Source organism: Mus pahari, chromosome 14, assembly GCF_900095145.1.
Source record: "Mus pahari chromosome 14, PAHARI_EIJ_v1.1, whole genome shotgun sequence".
NCBI classification, from domain to species: domain Eukaryota; kingdom Metazoa; phylum Chordata; class Mammalia; order Rodentia; family Muridae; genus Mus; species Mus pahari.
In genome coordinates, this window is record NC_034603.1 from 36,604,950 (window position 1) to 36,621,248 (window position 16,299).

The 16,299-nt window shown below is 43.8% G+C and overlaps 1 protein-coding gene across 2 annotated transcripts in view; it reads left to right on the plus strand.

Annotated features, from left to right (window-relative positions):
• The window catches only part of Myh10 (myosin heavy chain 10), a 119,219-nt gene that overhangs the window by 53,017 nt on the left and 49,903 nt on the right, over positions 1–16,299 (plus strand). For both annotated transcript variants that reach the window (XM_029546082.1, XM_021211456.1), the window contains exons 6-12: positions 1,414–1,506; positions 9,521–9,584; positions 10,323–10,421; positions 12,399–12,542; positions 12,727–12,822; positions 14,091–14,209; positions 14,890–15,042. In XM_029546082.1, coding sequence (XP_029401942.1) covers positions 1,414–1,506; positions 9,521–9,584; positions 10,323–10,421; positions 12,399–12,542; positions 12,727–12,822; positions 14,091–14,209; positions 14,890–15,042 — 768 coding nt within the window. The remainder of the gene's footprint in view (positions 1–1,413; positions 1,507–9,520; positions 9,585–10,322; positions 10,422–12,398; positions 12,543–12,726; positions 12,823–14,090; positions 14,210–14,889; positions 15,043–16,299) is intronic.

Below are 16,299 nucleotides of genomic sequence, written 5' to 3' on the forward strand. Positions count from 1 at the left end.
AGGGAGGGAGGGAGGAAGGAAGGAAGGAAGGAAGGAAGGGAGGAAGGGAGGAAGGGAGGAAGGGAGGAAGGGGAGGAAAGGGGAAAATTGTTAGCATATAATATACAGAGGTTTCCATAAAAGCAGTTTTAAGTCTTTAAGTCAGTAAACTTAGATTCACTGTGAGGGTGTGCCCTGGGCATCTTACCTAGTGCCCAGAAAGTCAGGTGACACTAGGCACTGAATTACCAGGAGCAGTCACTGACTGTGTTCAGCTGAGCACAGTGGTAGGCTGTGGTTAAGGCTGGTGAGAATCTGGGCCATCCAGATAGACATCAGGAGCATGTCTTCATGTTTTGTGGGTGCCTTGGGACCACTGTCCTGTTCTTCAAACTGCATCACATCAGAGTCCCCATCAGGGGGGTGCTGAGACTGAGGTCTTCAGTTGGCCTTGTTGATGCCCAGATCCATGAATACTGAGGTAACACCACAACGTGCATCTATTCCTGTTCTGAGATTTGATAGTGACATGCGTCATGCAACCCTTGATGACCACTAACTTAAAAACCCTACATGAGGATTTTTTTTATTTTATTTTTATTTTTTTGCTTAGAGAATAGCAATTGCTATGGTTTTCTATTATTTTCTTTAGGTCTAGAATAATGTGGGCAATTTAAAGTATAGGGATAAGATTGGGGGGGGGGAGAAACAGATTATTTAGATCAGAAAAGATAATTCTGAAATTACATTCCCCAAACACAACATCACTGTCTAGTGTTTTTCTTGGCCAGGCCTGGTGTCAGCTTTCTCCTCAGCTTTCTGTTGGGCTTCATGAGCGACGCCTCTCATTTGTGGGGTCTGTCTTGTAGCCTAATTTGCATACAGAGACTGCCTAAAGCATACTGCATGCCTAGTGTTCTACGTGTTATCAGAGTGAGTGCCTTGCCGTCTTTGCCAGCCTCTGACGTGGAGGTGGCGCTGTTGCCCCAACACTGTGGCCATGCTGTGTGAAGGCTCTTGGGAAGATGGTAGTGTGGTGGACATTATTCAGTCAGCCATCTTAAATCCTTCCTCTAAAGCAGAATAAAAACTACAGCAGCCGAAAAGTGTTCTTAAGCCAAGTGTTGCACTTGCTTTCATTTCATGGAAACCATTTGCGATGTTTATTTTCTGCCCAGTTAAAATTGTTATCTGTCCATTTCTTTCTCCCAAACCCTTTCTGGATGCTGATATTTTTTTCTTTCATTGGAACCCATTGTCACAAGCAGGCATAGGAGCCAGCAGATGTCACTGATGGCAGCAGGATGAAAGTGTCAGGAACCGGGGGAGTTTGTAGTATTTTTTCACCCCAAGTACAAAGTAAAGACAGGAGATTAACGTACATCTGTTCTTATTTATATGTGTGTTTGTCTGTGTATATGTGATGTCTTTTAGGGGGAACTGGAACGGCAGCTTTTACAAGCAAATCCAATTCTGGAATCATTTGGAAATGCGAAGACTGTGAAAAATGATAACTCATCTCGCTTTGTAAGTTGAAAAGCCCAAAAGCTTGGGCTTCTTCAGATTTCTCATGAAATGTCTCCTGACTTAAACAAATGAATTGGGTTTTTTTTTTCTTTTTAGATGTTAAGAAAGGCTAGTTAATAGATGTCGTAATACTTCTGGTAGCCACATATGAAAATGATTGTATTTCATTTTGTATGGTTTTATATGGAAACATAGTTGCATACGCTCTGTGTATTTCTTTATCTTTGCCAGTCATTCTATTATAGAATTGGCATAAGTACTGGGTTGCTGGCTAGTTTTATATCAACCTGATAGAAGCTATAGCCGTCTGAGAGGATGGAGCTTCAATTGAGAAAATGCCTCTATTCACTTGTGCTGTTGACAAGCCTGGGGGGCATTTTCTTAATTAGTGATTGATGGGAGAAGGCACAGCCCTTTGTGGGTGGGGCCATCTCTGGGCTGCTGGTCCTGGGTTCTATAAGAAAGCAGGTTGAGCAAACCATGGGAAGCAAGCCAGTAAGCAGCAACCACTCCATGCCACTCCATGGCCTCTGCATCAGCTCCTGCCTCCAGGTTCCTGCCCTGCTTGAGGCCCTGCTTTGGCTTCCCTCAATGAACTGTGACTTGGGATGTGTAAACCAAATACCCCTGTCCTCCCCAAATTGCCTTTGGTCATGGTGCTTCATCACAGCAATGGTAACCCTAAGACAAATGGTGTGTGTGTTGAATACTTAGCAAGTCAATGGGTACAGGGCAACGGGTATGGGGGAATAAAGGGAGTGGGGAAAAAACCCGCGTCCCACCAGAGTTCCAGTGCTCTGGGCGGGGAGACGCAGGAGGACTGCCGCTCGCTTTCCATGCTGCCCCAGGTGGGGGTCTGGCTGTGGGAAGCCACGGAACCCAGCAGGCCAGGGGGTGGACAAGGGGCAGTCCGAGGTCTCTGGGCCTCACTGAGACCAGAAATAACAGGTTCTCAGTCTCTGGCATCCCAGATGCTGCTAGACACCAGAAGAGCTAAGAACAAAATGGCCCCCCCTGGGGGGGGGCAGTTAGGCCATCTCCTGGAGGAGAGGGCAGGAAGAGGGAGGTGCTGGGTGGTTCCCACGTGGGTGAGAGTCCTTGGTCCGGTCCGTGGCTGGAGTACAGGAAGGTCTTCCTGAGATGTGGCTCTTTAGGGGAAAGCCTATCCCATCATTTAAGCACGGCAGGCCTTGATGAGCAGAGACAGTCTATGGTTTTAGAGCTTTATTGTAGAAAGGCAGGGAGAAAGAGAGAAGGTAGAAAGAGAGAGGCCAGCCATGGCCACGTGGAGAGAGGGGGGAAGAGAGGGAGAGAAGGAGGGCTAGAGATGAGAGTAAGAAAGGTGAGGGCTTAAAGAGAGAGAGGAGGGGCCAAGCAACCCCTTTTATAGTGGGCTGGGCAACCTTGGTGTTGCCAGGTAACTGTGGGGAGGAGCATACCTGGCTATAGTCAGGTAATTGTGGGGGTGGAATCTAGCCAGAATGCCAGGAGCTTGGGACATTGTATGACTTATAGTCACATAATTATGGAGTTGGGGGCTCTGTGGTGTCGGGCACCTGTCTCTGGGAATGTGGCTCACTGTTCTGTCCCTTGTAGAGTTTCCTACTGGGTCTCTACTGTGTCTCCAGAGCAAGCCTCAGTCAACCAAAACAGGCTGCCTTTCACGGTCCCACAAGTGGGTATAATAACGAAGCTGGGCTTGGTGTAGTGAGTTGTCCTTTTTATAACCTGCTATTTCTATGGGATGTGGGCAGGATGCTTCTCACTAGTATGACTTCTGGTTACAACTTATTTTCTTTGTTTTTTTGAGACAGGGTCCATTTCATCAAAATACTCCTAAATGGGGTTGCACTCTAGGCCTGGGGAATGCCTCTGCCTTGTTGGGCAAACTAGAGTCCTGCCCCATAGGACTCGCCTTCATTTGGTTTAAACATTAGCATTCTGGGGATAGACTGTGTCCTGCAGTTGCTCACTCTTCGTCACACGCCCTAAGAATGCGAGTGTTCCCGTTTTAGGAGTGTGGGTTGGAGTTATGTGGGGGGCATTTGGCTCCATGGACAGGCCAGGCCTTGGATTAGCATTGGTGTCATCCTGAAAGTGATTTGATGCTAAAGATGAGCTGTGTGTACAGTTTGATTTCAAGCAGTGACAGTTTACAGGCCACGGGCTTACAGGAAAATCATTTGAAACCATAGACTCCGAGCTTTAGAAGCCTTCGGTTCTGGTTCTTTGATCTGATACAGCTGGCTAATTTCCTGAAGATATCATTTCTTCTAAAGATGCTGGCATGTGCTGTGTGTTAAGGGAATCTTCCGGAGAGCATTGCCCTTATGAAAATAATCATCCACAGTTAGTCCAGGACTGTTTATGAGAGGCGAAATGCATCCCAGATGGAGGCAATTTATGGACAATGGCTCTCTCACAATGCAACTTTGAAACAGGACTCTAAGTTTAACATGTTGACTTGAAGCCGTAGACAGATCACTCAGAAATCTATTTGTACAAGTGCTTATTTCTTTATTGATTACATTCCACTGTTAAACCAACCTGAGCCAGTTTAACAACTCAGCTCTGCTGTGGCCTCTGGTAGATTATTAGCTTCCAGTAGTTAAAGCAAGGCAAAGGTATAGGCGCCTCCCTCTGATTTGATTCCTAGATTATAATGGAATCAAGGCACAAGTTTACACCCTCATAGGTTTTACAAACATTAAAACCCTAAGTCCTCTGACCACAGCTGTCCCTGAAAGGTCAGCTGTAGCTTGTGTGACATATTCAGAGCTGGGGTACAGTCTGCTCTAAAGCCAGCCTCCCAGACTAGCACTGCACTCACATTTACCCTTGTAGAACCACGCCTTCTGCAGAGCTCCTAGCACCGAGGCCTTCTGGATGCTCAGAGTCTTAACATCGCCTTCAGACCTAGGTAGGGAGGGTTTGCGTTTCTGGTAGATCCGGCCTTATCTCAACACTACTCCCGTTATCCTGGTCATTTCTAATATCTATTACGTTAAGTAACAGGCCACTTAGTTCACATGCAAACTCATCTCAATGACAGCAAAGCTTCTGGAGTGGTTTAGAGATTAGGATAATTGAGACATCTGTGGGGGCCATCTAGCCTTTGCATTAACCCTAGCCACGCTACTCACATGACCTTCCTTGTGTAAGGGAAACGGCTGCCTCCAGAGCAGAATTTAAAACGGAGTACATACACATCATGGTTGTTGCTCAAGTATTTAAAGTAAAACAGGGCTCAGACATGGTTGTGTTAGGTGCCAAACTAGGAAGGGGGAAATAATCACAGAGTATAAAACAAGCCTGCCTTTGCTCTGTAGTAGCTGCTAACTAATAACTCATCCAGCTTAACTGCTCCAGATGGCTTGATAGCCCTTCCAGAGAATTTCCCAGAAAAGCTTGTCAATTCAGAACAAATATTAACTAAATAAGACAGTGAATTTTCATTATAGAATTGAAACAGGCACTATCCAGGTTGTCTTTGTTAAAGTGAAATCCCTAAGAGACTTGTATTTTAAGTCTGGGGTGTTGTTCAGTGTTAATGAGCAGGCATTTCCAACAGGACATGTGAAGCCAGGGATAGCTGTGAATGATGTCCAGTGTGCACTATAGCTATGACCTCTGTACAGGGTTTGGTCATATTTGTGGCTTTTTTCCTTGCTTTTTTATTGGTGAGATTCTAGATGACTGCTCTGAGTCCCATAATCTTAACTTCATGGAGATCAAATGTGGAGAAGGTATTAGTTAGCATGAGTTTCTTCACATAATATGTAAGAGATAGAGGACCAACTCTTTTTTTTTTCTCAGTTTAGTCTGAATTTGTGTTTCACTAGAAACATTCATTTGGAATGAGAGTGTGTGTGTGTGTGTGTGTGTGTGTGTGTGTGTGTGTAGAATGCTTCCCAACTTACAGATTCTGTCCCCTTTTTACAATTTTAAAGGTTAAACATTGAAATTTAATAAATTTAAGTTTGGGGGTGATTTGAGCATACTCAGTAAAACGTTTGAGTTTTGAAATTTCGCTTTATCTTGTTATCAGAGTCTTTGGCACCATCTTGCCAAATATCTGTATAAATGCATTTGGCTTAGAAGTGGATAAATTTTCAACTTTATAAAATATTTTTGGTTTTGAGGTACAGCCAATTGTAGAACTTTGCATGTTCTAATTTTAGAAATGCTAGCTCCTTTGAGGAGGATATAGAAAAAGCATCCCTCTCCCTTTCCTTCCTTAACTCCTGCATCCTGGCCTCGCTGGAGCCGGTCTCTGACCCTTGTTATTTACTCCAAGGATCTGGCCCACACTGTGATGGCTATAGTGACTGTGGACCTGGTCGTGCAAAGGCCTGAGCTAGAAACCGACATGGGGTCTGGGGCACTCCATGCTGAGAACCCCAGTGTTTGTCCAAGTAGGTAGCCACATAGCTAAATTATTTTAGAACATTCCCTCGGAGGTTAGCAATTATGAAAACTGAAACATGCGTTTTCTTCCATTTCTCTTTGGTCTCTGTTCTCTTTCCTCGGGCATGCATTTCCTTGTCTAGGTTGAACTATCTCACTTTTACCCTCAGTTTCATCCACAGTTGTCCTGAAAATGGCACACAGCTTGTGCTATATGTATGTACATCTGCTGGTAGGCACCTAGGCTGACTCTGAGACTTGACCTTGTGACTACTGCTGCTATAAAGGTGTCCCTCCTATGCTGACTGGATTTTCTTCAGGTACATACCCAGACTGGTGTGGCTAAATCATCTGACAGTTCTACTTCAGTTAAGCAGTGTGCTGTCGCAGGCACACCCAGTGAAGAAGTTAGGCATGTAGCTGAAGCTGTTAGTCAGTGTCACTGGGTATAGTGAAATTTGTGAGCGGACTGTGTTTAAACACCGATGGTTTTGATAAACCTGCTTGTGGTGTTGAGATAAGAGGCTTGAGAACTATGTGCTTGGGCAGTTCTGGCAATGTGTGCTTTGTAGCCTTGGAATAAGAACACCATCTTTTGACTACTGTCTCTTAAAATAGCAGCTCTTAATTAACTCAGTGAGCTATTGTATGGATGGAACAGCTGTTTAAAATTTAAGGGGAATTTTAACCCGCTTTTATAACATCAGGATCCAATTTTAGTTTCTGAGGGTTCCCCCCACCCACCCCCAAAACAGTTAACTATCCATATGGAGTATTGGTTTAACTTTATTCTTTCTTAGGGAGGGGTGGGGTCCTTCCCAGGAACAAAGACAAAATAAACTTATCTTTAAAATGGAATAAAATGCACTGTCCTGTAATCACCATGTGGATCCTTTGGACCATTTCCTAGATCTTAGGAACAGATGAAGTAGCAGTGATCTTATTTTCATCCTGTGTAAGCACGGCGCTGTGCCATCATCCCAGGACTCGGATCATTGGTTATGTGTGTTACCAGCTATGCTGAAAAGGTTAAAGTAGAGGTAGGGATCTAGTCCAGTTGATGCATACTTGCCCAGCATGTTCAAGCCCCAGCACCTTACCCACAAAGTTTAAAATGATAAGAATAATAGGACTGAGCCGGGCAGTGGTGGCTCACACCTTTAATCCCAGCAGATAGGAGGCAGAGGCAGGCGGATTTCTGAGTTCGAGGCCAGCCTGGTCTACAGAGTAAGTTCCAGGACAGCCAGGGCTACACAGAGAAACCCTGTCTCAAAGAACCAAAAAGGGGAAAAAAAAAGAAAAAAAGAAAAAAGAATAATAGGACTGGGAGCTGGGAAGATAGTTCAGTGGTTCAAACATTTGTTATCCTTCCAGAAGACCTGAGTTTGGTTCCTAACACCTACATCAAGTGGCTCACAATGGCCTGCAACTCCAGTTCCTGGAGATCTAACAGCTTCTACTGGTCTCTGTGGACTCCTGCCACACGTGTGGAACACATAAACCCATCTAGACACATACATATACAAATAAATAATATCTTTTAGAAGCCAAGGTTACCTGTGAGACTACTATAGTAACCACTGCATTATCTTAAGTTGGCCTATGTCTTGGTTACTCTTCCGTCAGTGTGAGGAAACACCATGACCAAGGCACTCACAGAAGAAAGTATTTAACTGGGGGCTTGTTTACAGTTCCACGGGGTTCATGATAGTGGCATTGTTGTGGGGAGTCAGGCAGCAAGCAGGCAAGTTTGATCTCAAGTTGGAAGCCGAGATAGAGAAAGCCTCAAAGCCCTCCCCAGGTGATACCCCTCTTCCTAAAATGTTCACCAAAGTGGACTAAACATTCAAATATTAGCCCATGGGGCTATTCTCATTCAAACCACCACAGCCTGTTGATTCTCAATATGTAAAATGTGTGGACTAGAGAGACCTTTTTTATGGCCTGCTTTTAACTTTCAAGGAACATAATTGAATACACCAGAAGTTTCATCTTGTATGCATTTGTATATATGTGATAAGGCTTGCAAGTGAGCAGATGCCAAAGGCAATTGCATGTATACGATTCATGTATATGTGATTCATGCAGCAACTAATCAAAGTCCTTTCCATTCGTCAGTTTTAGAAGCAGCTCCCTCAGAGGATGGCCACTAAGACCTTGCTGATGAATATTAGCAGTGTCCTTACCTAGCAGTGGCAATGAATCGTAACCATTCCAGAACAGCCCTCCTCGGTCATTGTTCATGGCCCTGTTTTAGGAAGTGTTGGGTTTGACCTTTTATATCTTATAAGTATAGCAAGCTACAATCAGATTTATCTTTGTCTCACCTTTCTTGTTTAAGCTGTCTTTACCAGTTTGGGTACTCAGTGTACTAATAACTATCAAAGAATTATGAAACAATCACTGTTTTCTCTTTCTCAGAATGTTTTTTGTCTGTCGGTCTGTGGTGGGAATGCTTGGATGCAAACCCGGCTTGTGCTTGCTTAGCCAACATTCTGTCCCTGAGCCATACCCCTTTTCTCTCCCAAGGGTACTTAAGAGAGTCAAGTGGCTTAGTGTTTATAAAACTGGCATTTTAGAAGAAAAAATTCTGCCTTGTTCCTTTATGAGTAGTCTATTCTTGTTCCCTTACACCCTGCTTTTCAATGGATTTATTTCTATTTTCCTGCAAATTGATCTCTACTATTTAAAACTTCAAACCTAACATTTGAAGTCTAGCTGTGGTGTTCCTCTGAGACACCTCCTGCCCCAGACTACTTAGAAAAAGATTTCAAGTTCTACTGGCAGGGTTAATCCTTTATATTATACACATGTGCACATTTGTTTGAGTGTGTGCCATGGGCTTAGGTCCCTGAGGAAGCTGCCAGGCCCTGAAAACAATGTTACAGGTGGTTGTGAGTCTGACATCGATGATTGGAAGCAAAGTCAGGCCCTGAGAATACTAAGTGCCTCGTGATCCATCTTGTCAGTTTCTAGCTTTACTGAGGCTCAGTCTAGGACATGGTCTAAGCTATTGTTCCTTTATTATACTGATGAGGCTTCTCTTTGTATTTGAAATGGGGCATATTGCCTCGTTTTACTATAGTGCTCTGTAGAAAGAATATCTTATATAACATATAGATGTATCACCTGTCAATTAAAAAGCCTATGGCCTTTCTGAGTTCAAGGCCAACCTGGTGTACAGAGTGAGTTCCAGGACAGCCAGGGCTCACAGAGAAACCCTGTCTAGAAAAAAAAACAAAAGCGAACAAACAAAAAAGCCTATGGCCTATGGCTTAGACTTGAAATAGAAGATGGGACATCTGGGAGGAGAAAGAATTCTGGATAGAGCCAGGCATGGAGCAATTGCTCTGAGGAGATGTGTGGTACCTGAGCACAGGTAACCAGCTACATGGCAGAATGTAGGTTAAAATACATGGGTTATTTTAAGTTATGATTCTAGTCAGAAAAGAGCATAGCTATATGGCCAAGGTATTTGTAAATGTATTTTGGATCTGAGTCTTATTTCTGGGAACATGGGCTGGGAAGCAGAACCAGGCCTAACTTCCAAAAGTGCTCAGGTCCCCTGTGACATTATTCATCTCTGCTTTTCTCTCTTTATTTTCAGGGCAAGTTTATCAGGATCAACTTTGATGTAACTGGCTATATTGTTGGGGCCAACATTGAAACGTGTATCCTTTTCCAGAGTTGAGTCCAAAATAGTGGCTTCATTTTCCTGCAGGCATAAGTAGCCATCTGTGATGGCACACCTGGTGTGAGAACTTGGCTACATTGTGACACATGGAGGTACTTTCAGTCACTGGTTATCAGCTCCAAAATAGTATGGATATTTTTCTTATTGTTTTCAAAAACAGTCCACTGAGGTTGGAAAGCTGGCTCAGCCCTTCACGGCTCAGACTGCTTTTGCATGTAACTCCATTTCCAGGGGGTCCAGTGCAGTTTCCTGTCCTCTGTGTGTACTGCATGCACATAGTGCTCAGAAACTCACACAGGGCCCTATGTATAGTCATAAAAATTAATAACAAGTCTTTAAACAAGCCACAAACCTGTAGGTGTGGGGAGGCCGACCCATTACCCCCGGACCCCCCATCCCCCCCATGGTGCAGGACTGGACAGCTGGAGTTCTTTGTACACTGTTTACTGTATTCTTGTGATCCCAGGCTGTGCCTCTACTCAGTGAGACAAATCTATGGAATTCTAGAGTTAAAGTACTCCCATCTTATGTTAATAAAGTTAGAGCAAAGACAGGACATGTCAGATACATAAAATAATCCTAGGAAATGTCGTTGAATAGAGTGACCTGAGGGAAGTGTGTGTAGGGTGTATGTGTGTCCAAGAAAGAAAATTGTGTGTAGATGTTATAGAAGGGCCCCCTCTTAGTTACTACATCCTTAACCTTCTCTGCTCAGACCTTCTGGAAAAGTCTCGTGCTGTTCGTCAAGCTAAAGATGAACGTACGTTTCATATCTTTTATCAGTTGCTCTCTGGAGCAGGGGAACACCTGAAATGTAAGTATTGGGGTTCTTGGTCTTCCATATTCAGTTGTCTTTTGGATCACTGAACTTAAGAAGCAGGTGTGTGAGTTTTGGTATACTAGCTTTTGAGATTTTTAAATAAAATTAGAGTTGGATGTGGTGGCACATACCTTTAATTCCAGCAGTTGGAAGGCAGAGCCCACCAGATCTCTGTGAGTTCAAGGCCAGCCTGGTCTATGATCTACATAGAGAGTTCAGGACAGCTAGGGATACATAAGGAGACCCTGTCTTAAATTAAATTAAAAGCTATCTTTGTAAGATTCTGTCATAACATTTATAATGGGATAAAAAAGAATAAATTAATAAAGTATAGACTAGAAGCTCTTATTCCCAGATTTACAACTAAGCAAAGACTGTATTTGCATAGTACTAGAATGAGTAAGTAGTGGGTGATTATTAATCAGTGTGAATCACAAGGACTGGAAGCTTAGGACTGGGCAGAGTAGAAAGTAAAGTTCTTCAGATAAATATATTTAATTTGAAAAAGCAATTAAAGCCAAGCATCGTCTAACCTCAGCATTCAGGAAGCAGCGGCAGGCGGCCCTCCGGAGCTTAAGGCCAGTCACATAGCGAGTTTCACGCCAGCTGGCCTGAAACGCACTATGTAACTAGATAGGTGGATGGATGGATGGATGGATGGATAGATAGATAGATAGATAGACAGACAGATAGATAGTAGCTTTACAACAGATGCACAGTGCAGTAAGACTTTTATTAGCTAGAGCACTGTGAGTACATGGAATTAGAAATTATATAGGGAAACCCGCAAGCAGTAAACTCAGCCACACACAGGATTGCTGAAGAGACCACTCAAGATGACACATTTGAAGAGAATAAGACTCTAGCCTTTCATCTGCAGACAGGTAATGAGTCTGCAACTAGAACTAATCAGAAGATTTTGAAAGGGTTGAAAGAAGATGTTAGGGAAAGCAAACCCTTCCCAGTAGAGGTTTGATGTGACGTAGTTAAACTGGGGAGAGGAGTAATCCATGGGGATCCTCTGCAAAAGAGCCAGAGAGCTGGGGCATGATCAAGGAACCTTGCTCTATCCTGTCCTAGTGGGAAATACCCTTGAGCACCCCTAAGTGAACTTGCCAAAAAAGTCCTTATCATGTGGCCCCGAGGTATGAGTAGCTACTGGTGGTATCACTTAGCTCCCTGTCAGATATGACCTGTTCCCTATCTCTGAAAGCAAGATAACCGCTGAGCAAACCAGCCTGGGAGGCCAGGTTGCCTCTGGTAGAGCGTATGCGTGGTGTGCACAAGGTTCTTGGCTCAATCCCCACCATCAATCACAGTTGGCCTGCAGGAGGTATTTCAGGGCCATACAGGGCTCGGGTGTCCTGACCTTCTGCATCCAGGTCTTAGGTTCATGGCAGTGTTGCTGTAGAGCCCAGAAAAGATTTGCTGTAAACTACCTGCTAAGATAAAAATACAGAATAAGGGCTGGTGAGATGGCTCAGAGGGTAAGAGCACCCGACTGCTCTTCCGAAGGTCCGGAGTTCAAATCCCAGCAACCACATGGTGGCTCACAACCATCCGTAACAAGATCTGACGCCCTCTTCTGGAGTGTCTGAAGACAGCTACAGTGTTCTTACATATAATAAAGAAATAAATCTTAAAAAAAAAAAAAATACAGAATAAGAGCTTCAGAACTTAATGGCGGTGCAAATATATAAATATATAAATCTGGAATTCGTGCTCGTTTCTCTGCCACCCTGTTTCAAATAGAAAACTGTACAAATTACTATGCCAAAGCAAAGCAAACAAAAGCCTGCAGAAGTGTGAATATCTTTTTTTTTTCCATCATACTGGAAAACTATGTTTATGTATTCTGTGAGTTAACCGGGAAGCATGTGCCAGTGATGCCCCTCCCCTGGGTTGTCAGTGTGCATGGGCAGGTATTTCAGTCTGTTGATGTTAAATTGATGTCGCTGTCTTTCCTTTTAGCCGACTTACTCCTGGAAGGTTTTAACAACTACAGATTCCTCTCCAATGGCTATATTCCTATTCCTGGACAACAAGACAAGGATAACTTCCAGGAGACCATGGAAGCCATGCACATCATGGGCTTCTCTCACGAGGAGATCCTCTGTACGTGTGTCCTGCCCCCTGCCCTTCACTCTTAGAACCCATGTTAGATAACTGGGGCACTAATGAGAAGCCCTGAAGAATTGCCAGAGAGTTTCGTGGAGCCAGCTATGGCACCAGATAGGTTAGATTATGTCTCTGCTACATTTTGATCTACTTTTCTTTTTTTCCTTTTATCCATATAAAGCAATGCTTAAAGTCGTATCTTCAGTGCTGCAGTTTGGAAACATCTCTTTCAAAAAGGAGAGAAACACTGACCAAGCCTCCATGCCAGAGAACACAGGTGAGCTGATGAGCACGGCTTCTTATCTTTCCCCTTTAGGTTGGGGTTTGAGATGTGGCCCAGACTCTTGGATCTTCCACCTTAGCCTCCTGATGACTAAAGGGATGCACTGTGTGCGGACTCATTGGAAATCTAGATGTTTTTTATGTGAAGTTTTTCTGTCTCTAAATGTTAAAAATGAATTTAAACATTAATCAAGAATAAAAGGATGTGGCTGCAGGTATTGGGAGCTGACAGATTGTTTCTGAAGGGACATGAGGAACCTCTTATTGCCTCCAAGATCTCACTGGGGTACACTATAGTCAGTGAGTATCAACATAGTAAGGTCATATCTCCCACCTGTGAGATAGTCCTTTGGGGTAAGGAAGATGCTCGTATGGTAAAGTGCTTGTTATACAAGCACGGGGACCTGAGTTTTATCCTAAAACCTACATAAAAAGTTAGGTTGGGGTCACATCCTTGTAATCAAGCAAGGCGGGCATTGGCAGGTCCCTGAGGCTCCCTGTCTAGTCAGCCCAGTTTAATCTATCTCAGACATAAGGTGGATGCCACCTGAGTAACAGCACCCAGGGGTGCCCTGTGGCTTCATGTGCATGTGCATACATGTACCCAAAACACTGTCCCCCCCCAAATCGCCCCTTTTGGTAACCCACGTGAGATTCCTTAGTGTGTTTTCTGTGTGAGTCCTGAGGGACTAGCTCTCCTCCTGTATCATGCTCACTGTTTCCTGTTTTAGTTTTCAAGAAAGATTTCTCTGCATAGACCTCTCTGTTCTAGAACTCACCGTATAGATCAGGCAGGCCTCAGACTCCCAAACATCCATTTGCCTCTGCTAGGATTAAAGGCATGTACCACCATATCTAAGTCTCGGTCAGCATCTCTTGACCATGGAGTAGTTCATCTCCCTAGAGCTTTGACCACTAGGGCCCTTTTGTGTGCCATGCAGTCACGTGTTAGGTTAACAGAAGGACTCCATCCACCGTGTTTCTTCCACCTGCTCACATCCTTGAGTGATTTAAATGCCAAGTGATTTAAGGTTTAAGGTAAGCCATGTTATGGTACAGTTTGGATCTTGAAGTAACCCAAAGGTAGACAAGGAGGTCAATCTTCTAGAAGGCCAGGGGGGCAGAGGCCTCCTGTCTCACCGGTGTATTGTTGACACCTGATGTGACGTTTTAGCTTACGTGAAGACAAAGCTTTCCATGGCTTTAATGCCATGGTTGGATGCCAAGTAGAGATCAAGCACTTAGGAACCCTCTCCACTTCAGTTGCACAGAAGCTCTGCCACCTGCTCGGGATGAACGTGATGGAGTTCACGCGGGCTATCCTCACGCCCAGGATCAAGGTTGGCCGGGATTATGTACAGAAAGCCCAGACCAAAGAGCAGGTGAGTCCGGCGGCGGTGCTTGTTACCGAGGCACCGAATGATAAACTGCGGTCAGGTACCCTGCTTGACGTGTACACACCGAGCTGGTGAGAGACACAGAACTGTCTTGAAACTGAATGAGTTTTGGTTTTTTTCTGTAGTTTTTTGTTTTGTTTTGTTTTCCTTAAAGGGATTTTAAGTTGATTTTTATAAGTAAGTGTGAAATATCTTCTCCAGTTGTCCCCTAGCTGATAAATAATATGACCGACAAATCTTGTGTTTCATGCAGCCAAACAAGACAAGGGCTATCACTTTACCGTCTTCTTACTGGGTGGAAAAGCAGCAAGTGCAGAGGGCTCATGCATGCTATTTGGTTGTAATGGCTTTAAGGATATTAATAGCTTTGATTAAGAAGGTTAGAAGGTGATTTTTTTTTTCTCCAGGGACACACTGCCAAGAAAGCAGACCGATGACACAGATGGCAGTTGCCCCAGGCTCTAAGGCCAGGGGGAGGGCTTTGCCCAGCTCTGAAGTGATTAACTACATTCTCATTAAGTATCCTAATGGCTCTATTGATATCTAACACTGAGCTGTAATTAAGCAATGACTGAGATCTGTACAGCATTGAACTCCATAGTACAGCTACTGATATCTTGTTGAGACCGCTTCCTGAATAAAAGGTTGATGTTTTGTAATTACAGGCTGATTTTGCAGTGGAAGCATTGGCAAAAGCTACCTATGAGCGGTTGTTTCGCTGGCTCGTTCACCGCATCAATAAAGCGCTGGATAGGACCAAACGCCAGGGAGCTTCCTTCATTGGGATCCTGGATATTGCTGGTTTTGAAATTTTTGAGGTATTCCTCAACTCTCTCCTCTTTACTATTTTGTTGGTGGTGGTTCTTCTAACAGATGTTAAGGTTCATTCACACAGTTCAGTGTCAAGCAGTCAAAGCAGGTACATTTCTTGCTCTTAGATTAGAGTCAAACAATAGACAGCAAATAGCCACTCAGTTCACAGATTTGTCCATAGCAGTGAGAGAGTGCAGAAACTGTTAGGCGAGTGGTCTGCAGTTAGACATCCTTAAAGGACAAGAAGCTGCCAGCTCAGAAAGCGTTTCTTTCTGGATAGATTCCAGTGCTTCTATAAGAGAGTATTTATCAAAGGTTAGATCGCTAGAAATCAACCTTTGCTAGCAAATCAAAGTTGCTAGAAATTCATGGTTGACCAAAGGGGGGGGGGGGGGACAGAGACGTGGAAGTTGGAGTAGAACGTAATAGACCAGAGCATCCTTTGCGGGTCTCAGTGGGTCTAGAGAGAGCAGTTTGACAGGCACATATGACAGGATGTCGGCCTGTATCCTGTGAAGTCACATCCAAAGACTGTGATGATGGGTTAATACTTTACACATCTACTGTCAATTTTCAGAGAACTAGATAAAATTTTGAGCTCAAAAAAAAATTTTTTTTTTTATAAATACCGATCCAGATCCTGGATTGTAGGGTCCACAGTTGTGGTGTGGTATCTCCTCTGACAGATTGTGTAAACGGTGTGAATATTAGATCAAATGCTGCTGCTATGGCCAGTGTGTCAGTGTTGCCACGGTTGAGCATTGAATTGTCCTGCTGTAAAATGCTAAGTCCAGCCTCGTCCAGACTGGACCACTGTGGAAAGCCACTTTCTCCACTCAGTTTGCACCATTACGTCAAGAACTCCTAAGAAACCATAGTACGAAATGATGTATAAATACCTTGAGAAATATTATAATGGCTGGGCACTTTTTTAAAATCACATTTAAAAACAGTCTGTCACCTTTCCAACTCTGTAAATAGAAGATACAATGGAAGAAAAGGCCCCCATTTATAGCCACAACTGAATCAGAAGAAACATGTAAAATGGTCATGGAGGAGCCTGTGCAGGGCACCTGACTTCTGGTTTCACCACCAGAAATGACGTATATGAGGTACTGCAGGGTAGAGAATTGTCAAAAGCAGAGCAGTCCTTCATCGTGGAGTTAGAGCTAGACCTGTGCGTTTGTTGGCTTTATGGTAGCTGCATATTACAATACCGATGCTTATAGGTTGAGTATATTCATTAAGAAATTCAAGCATGT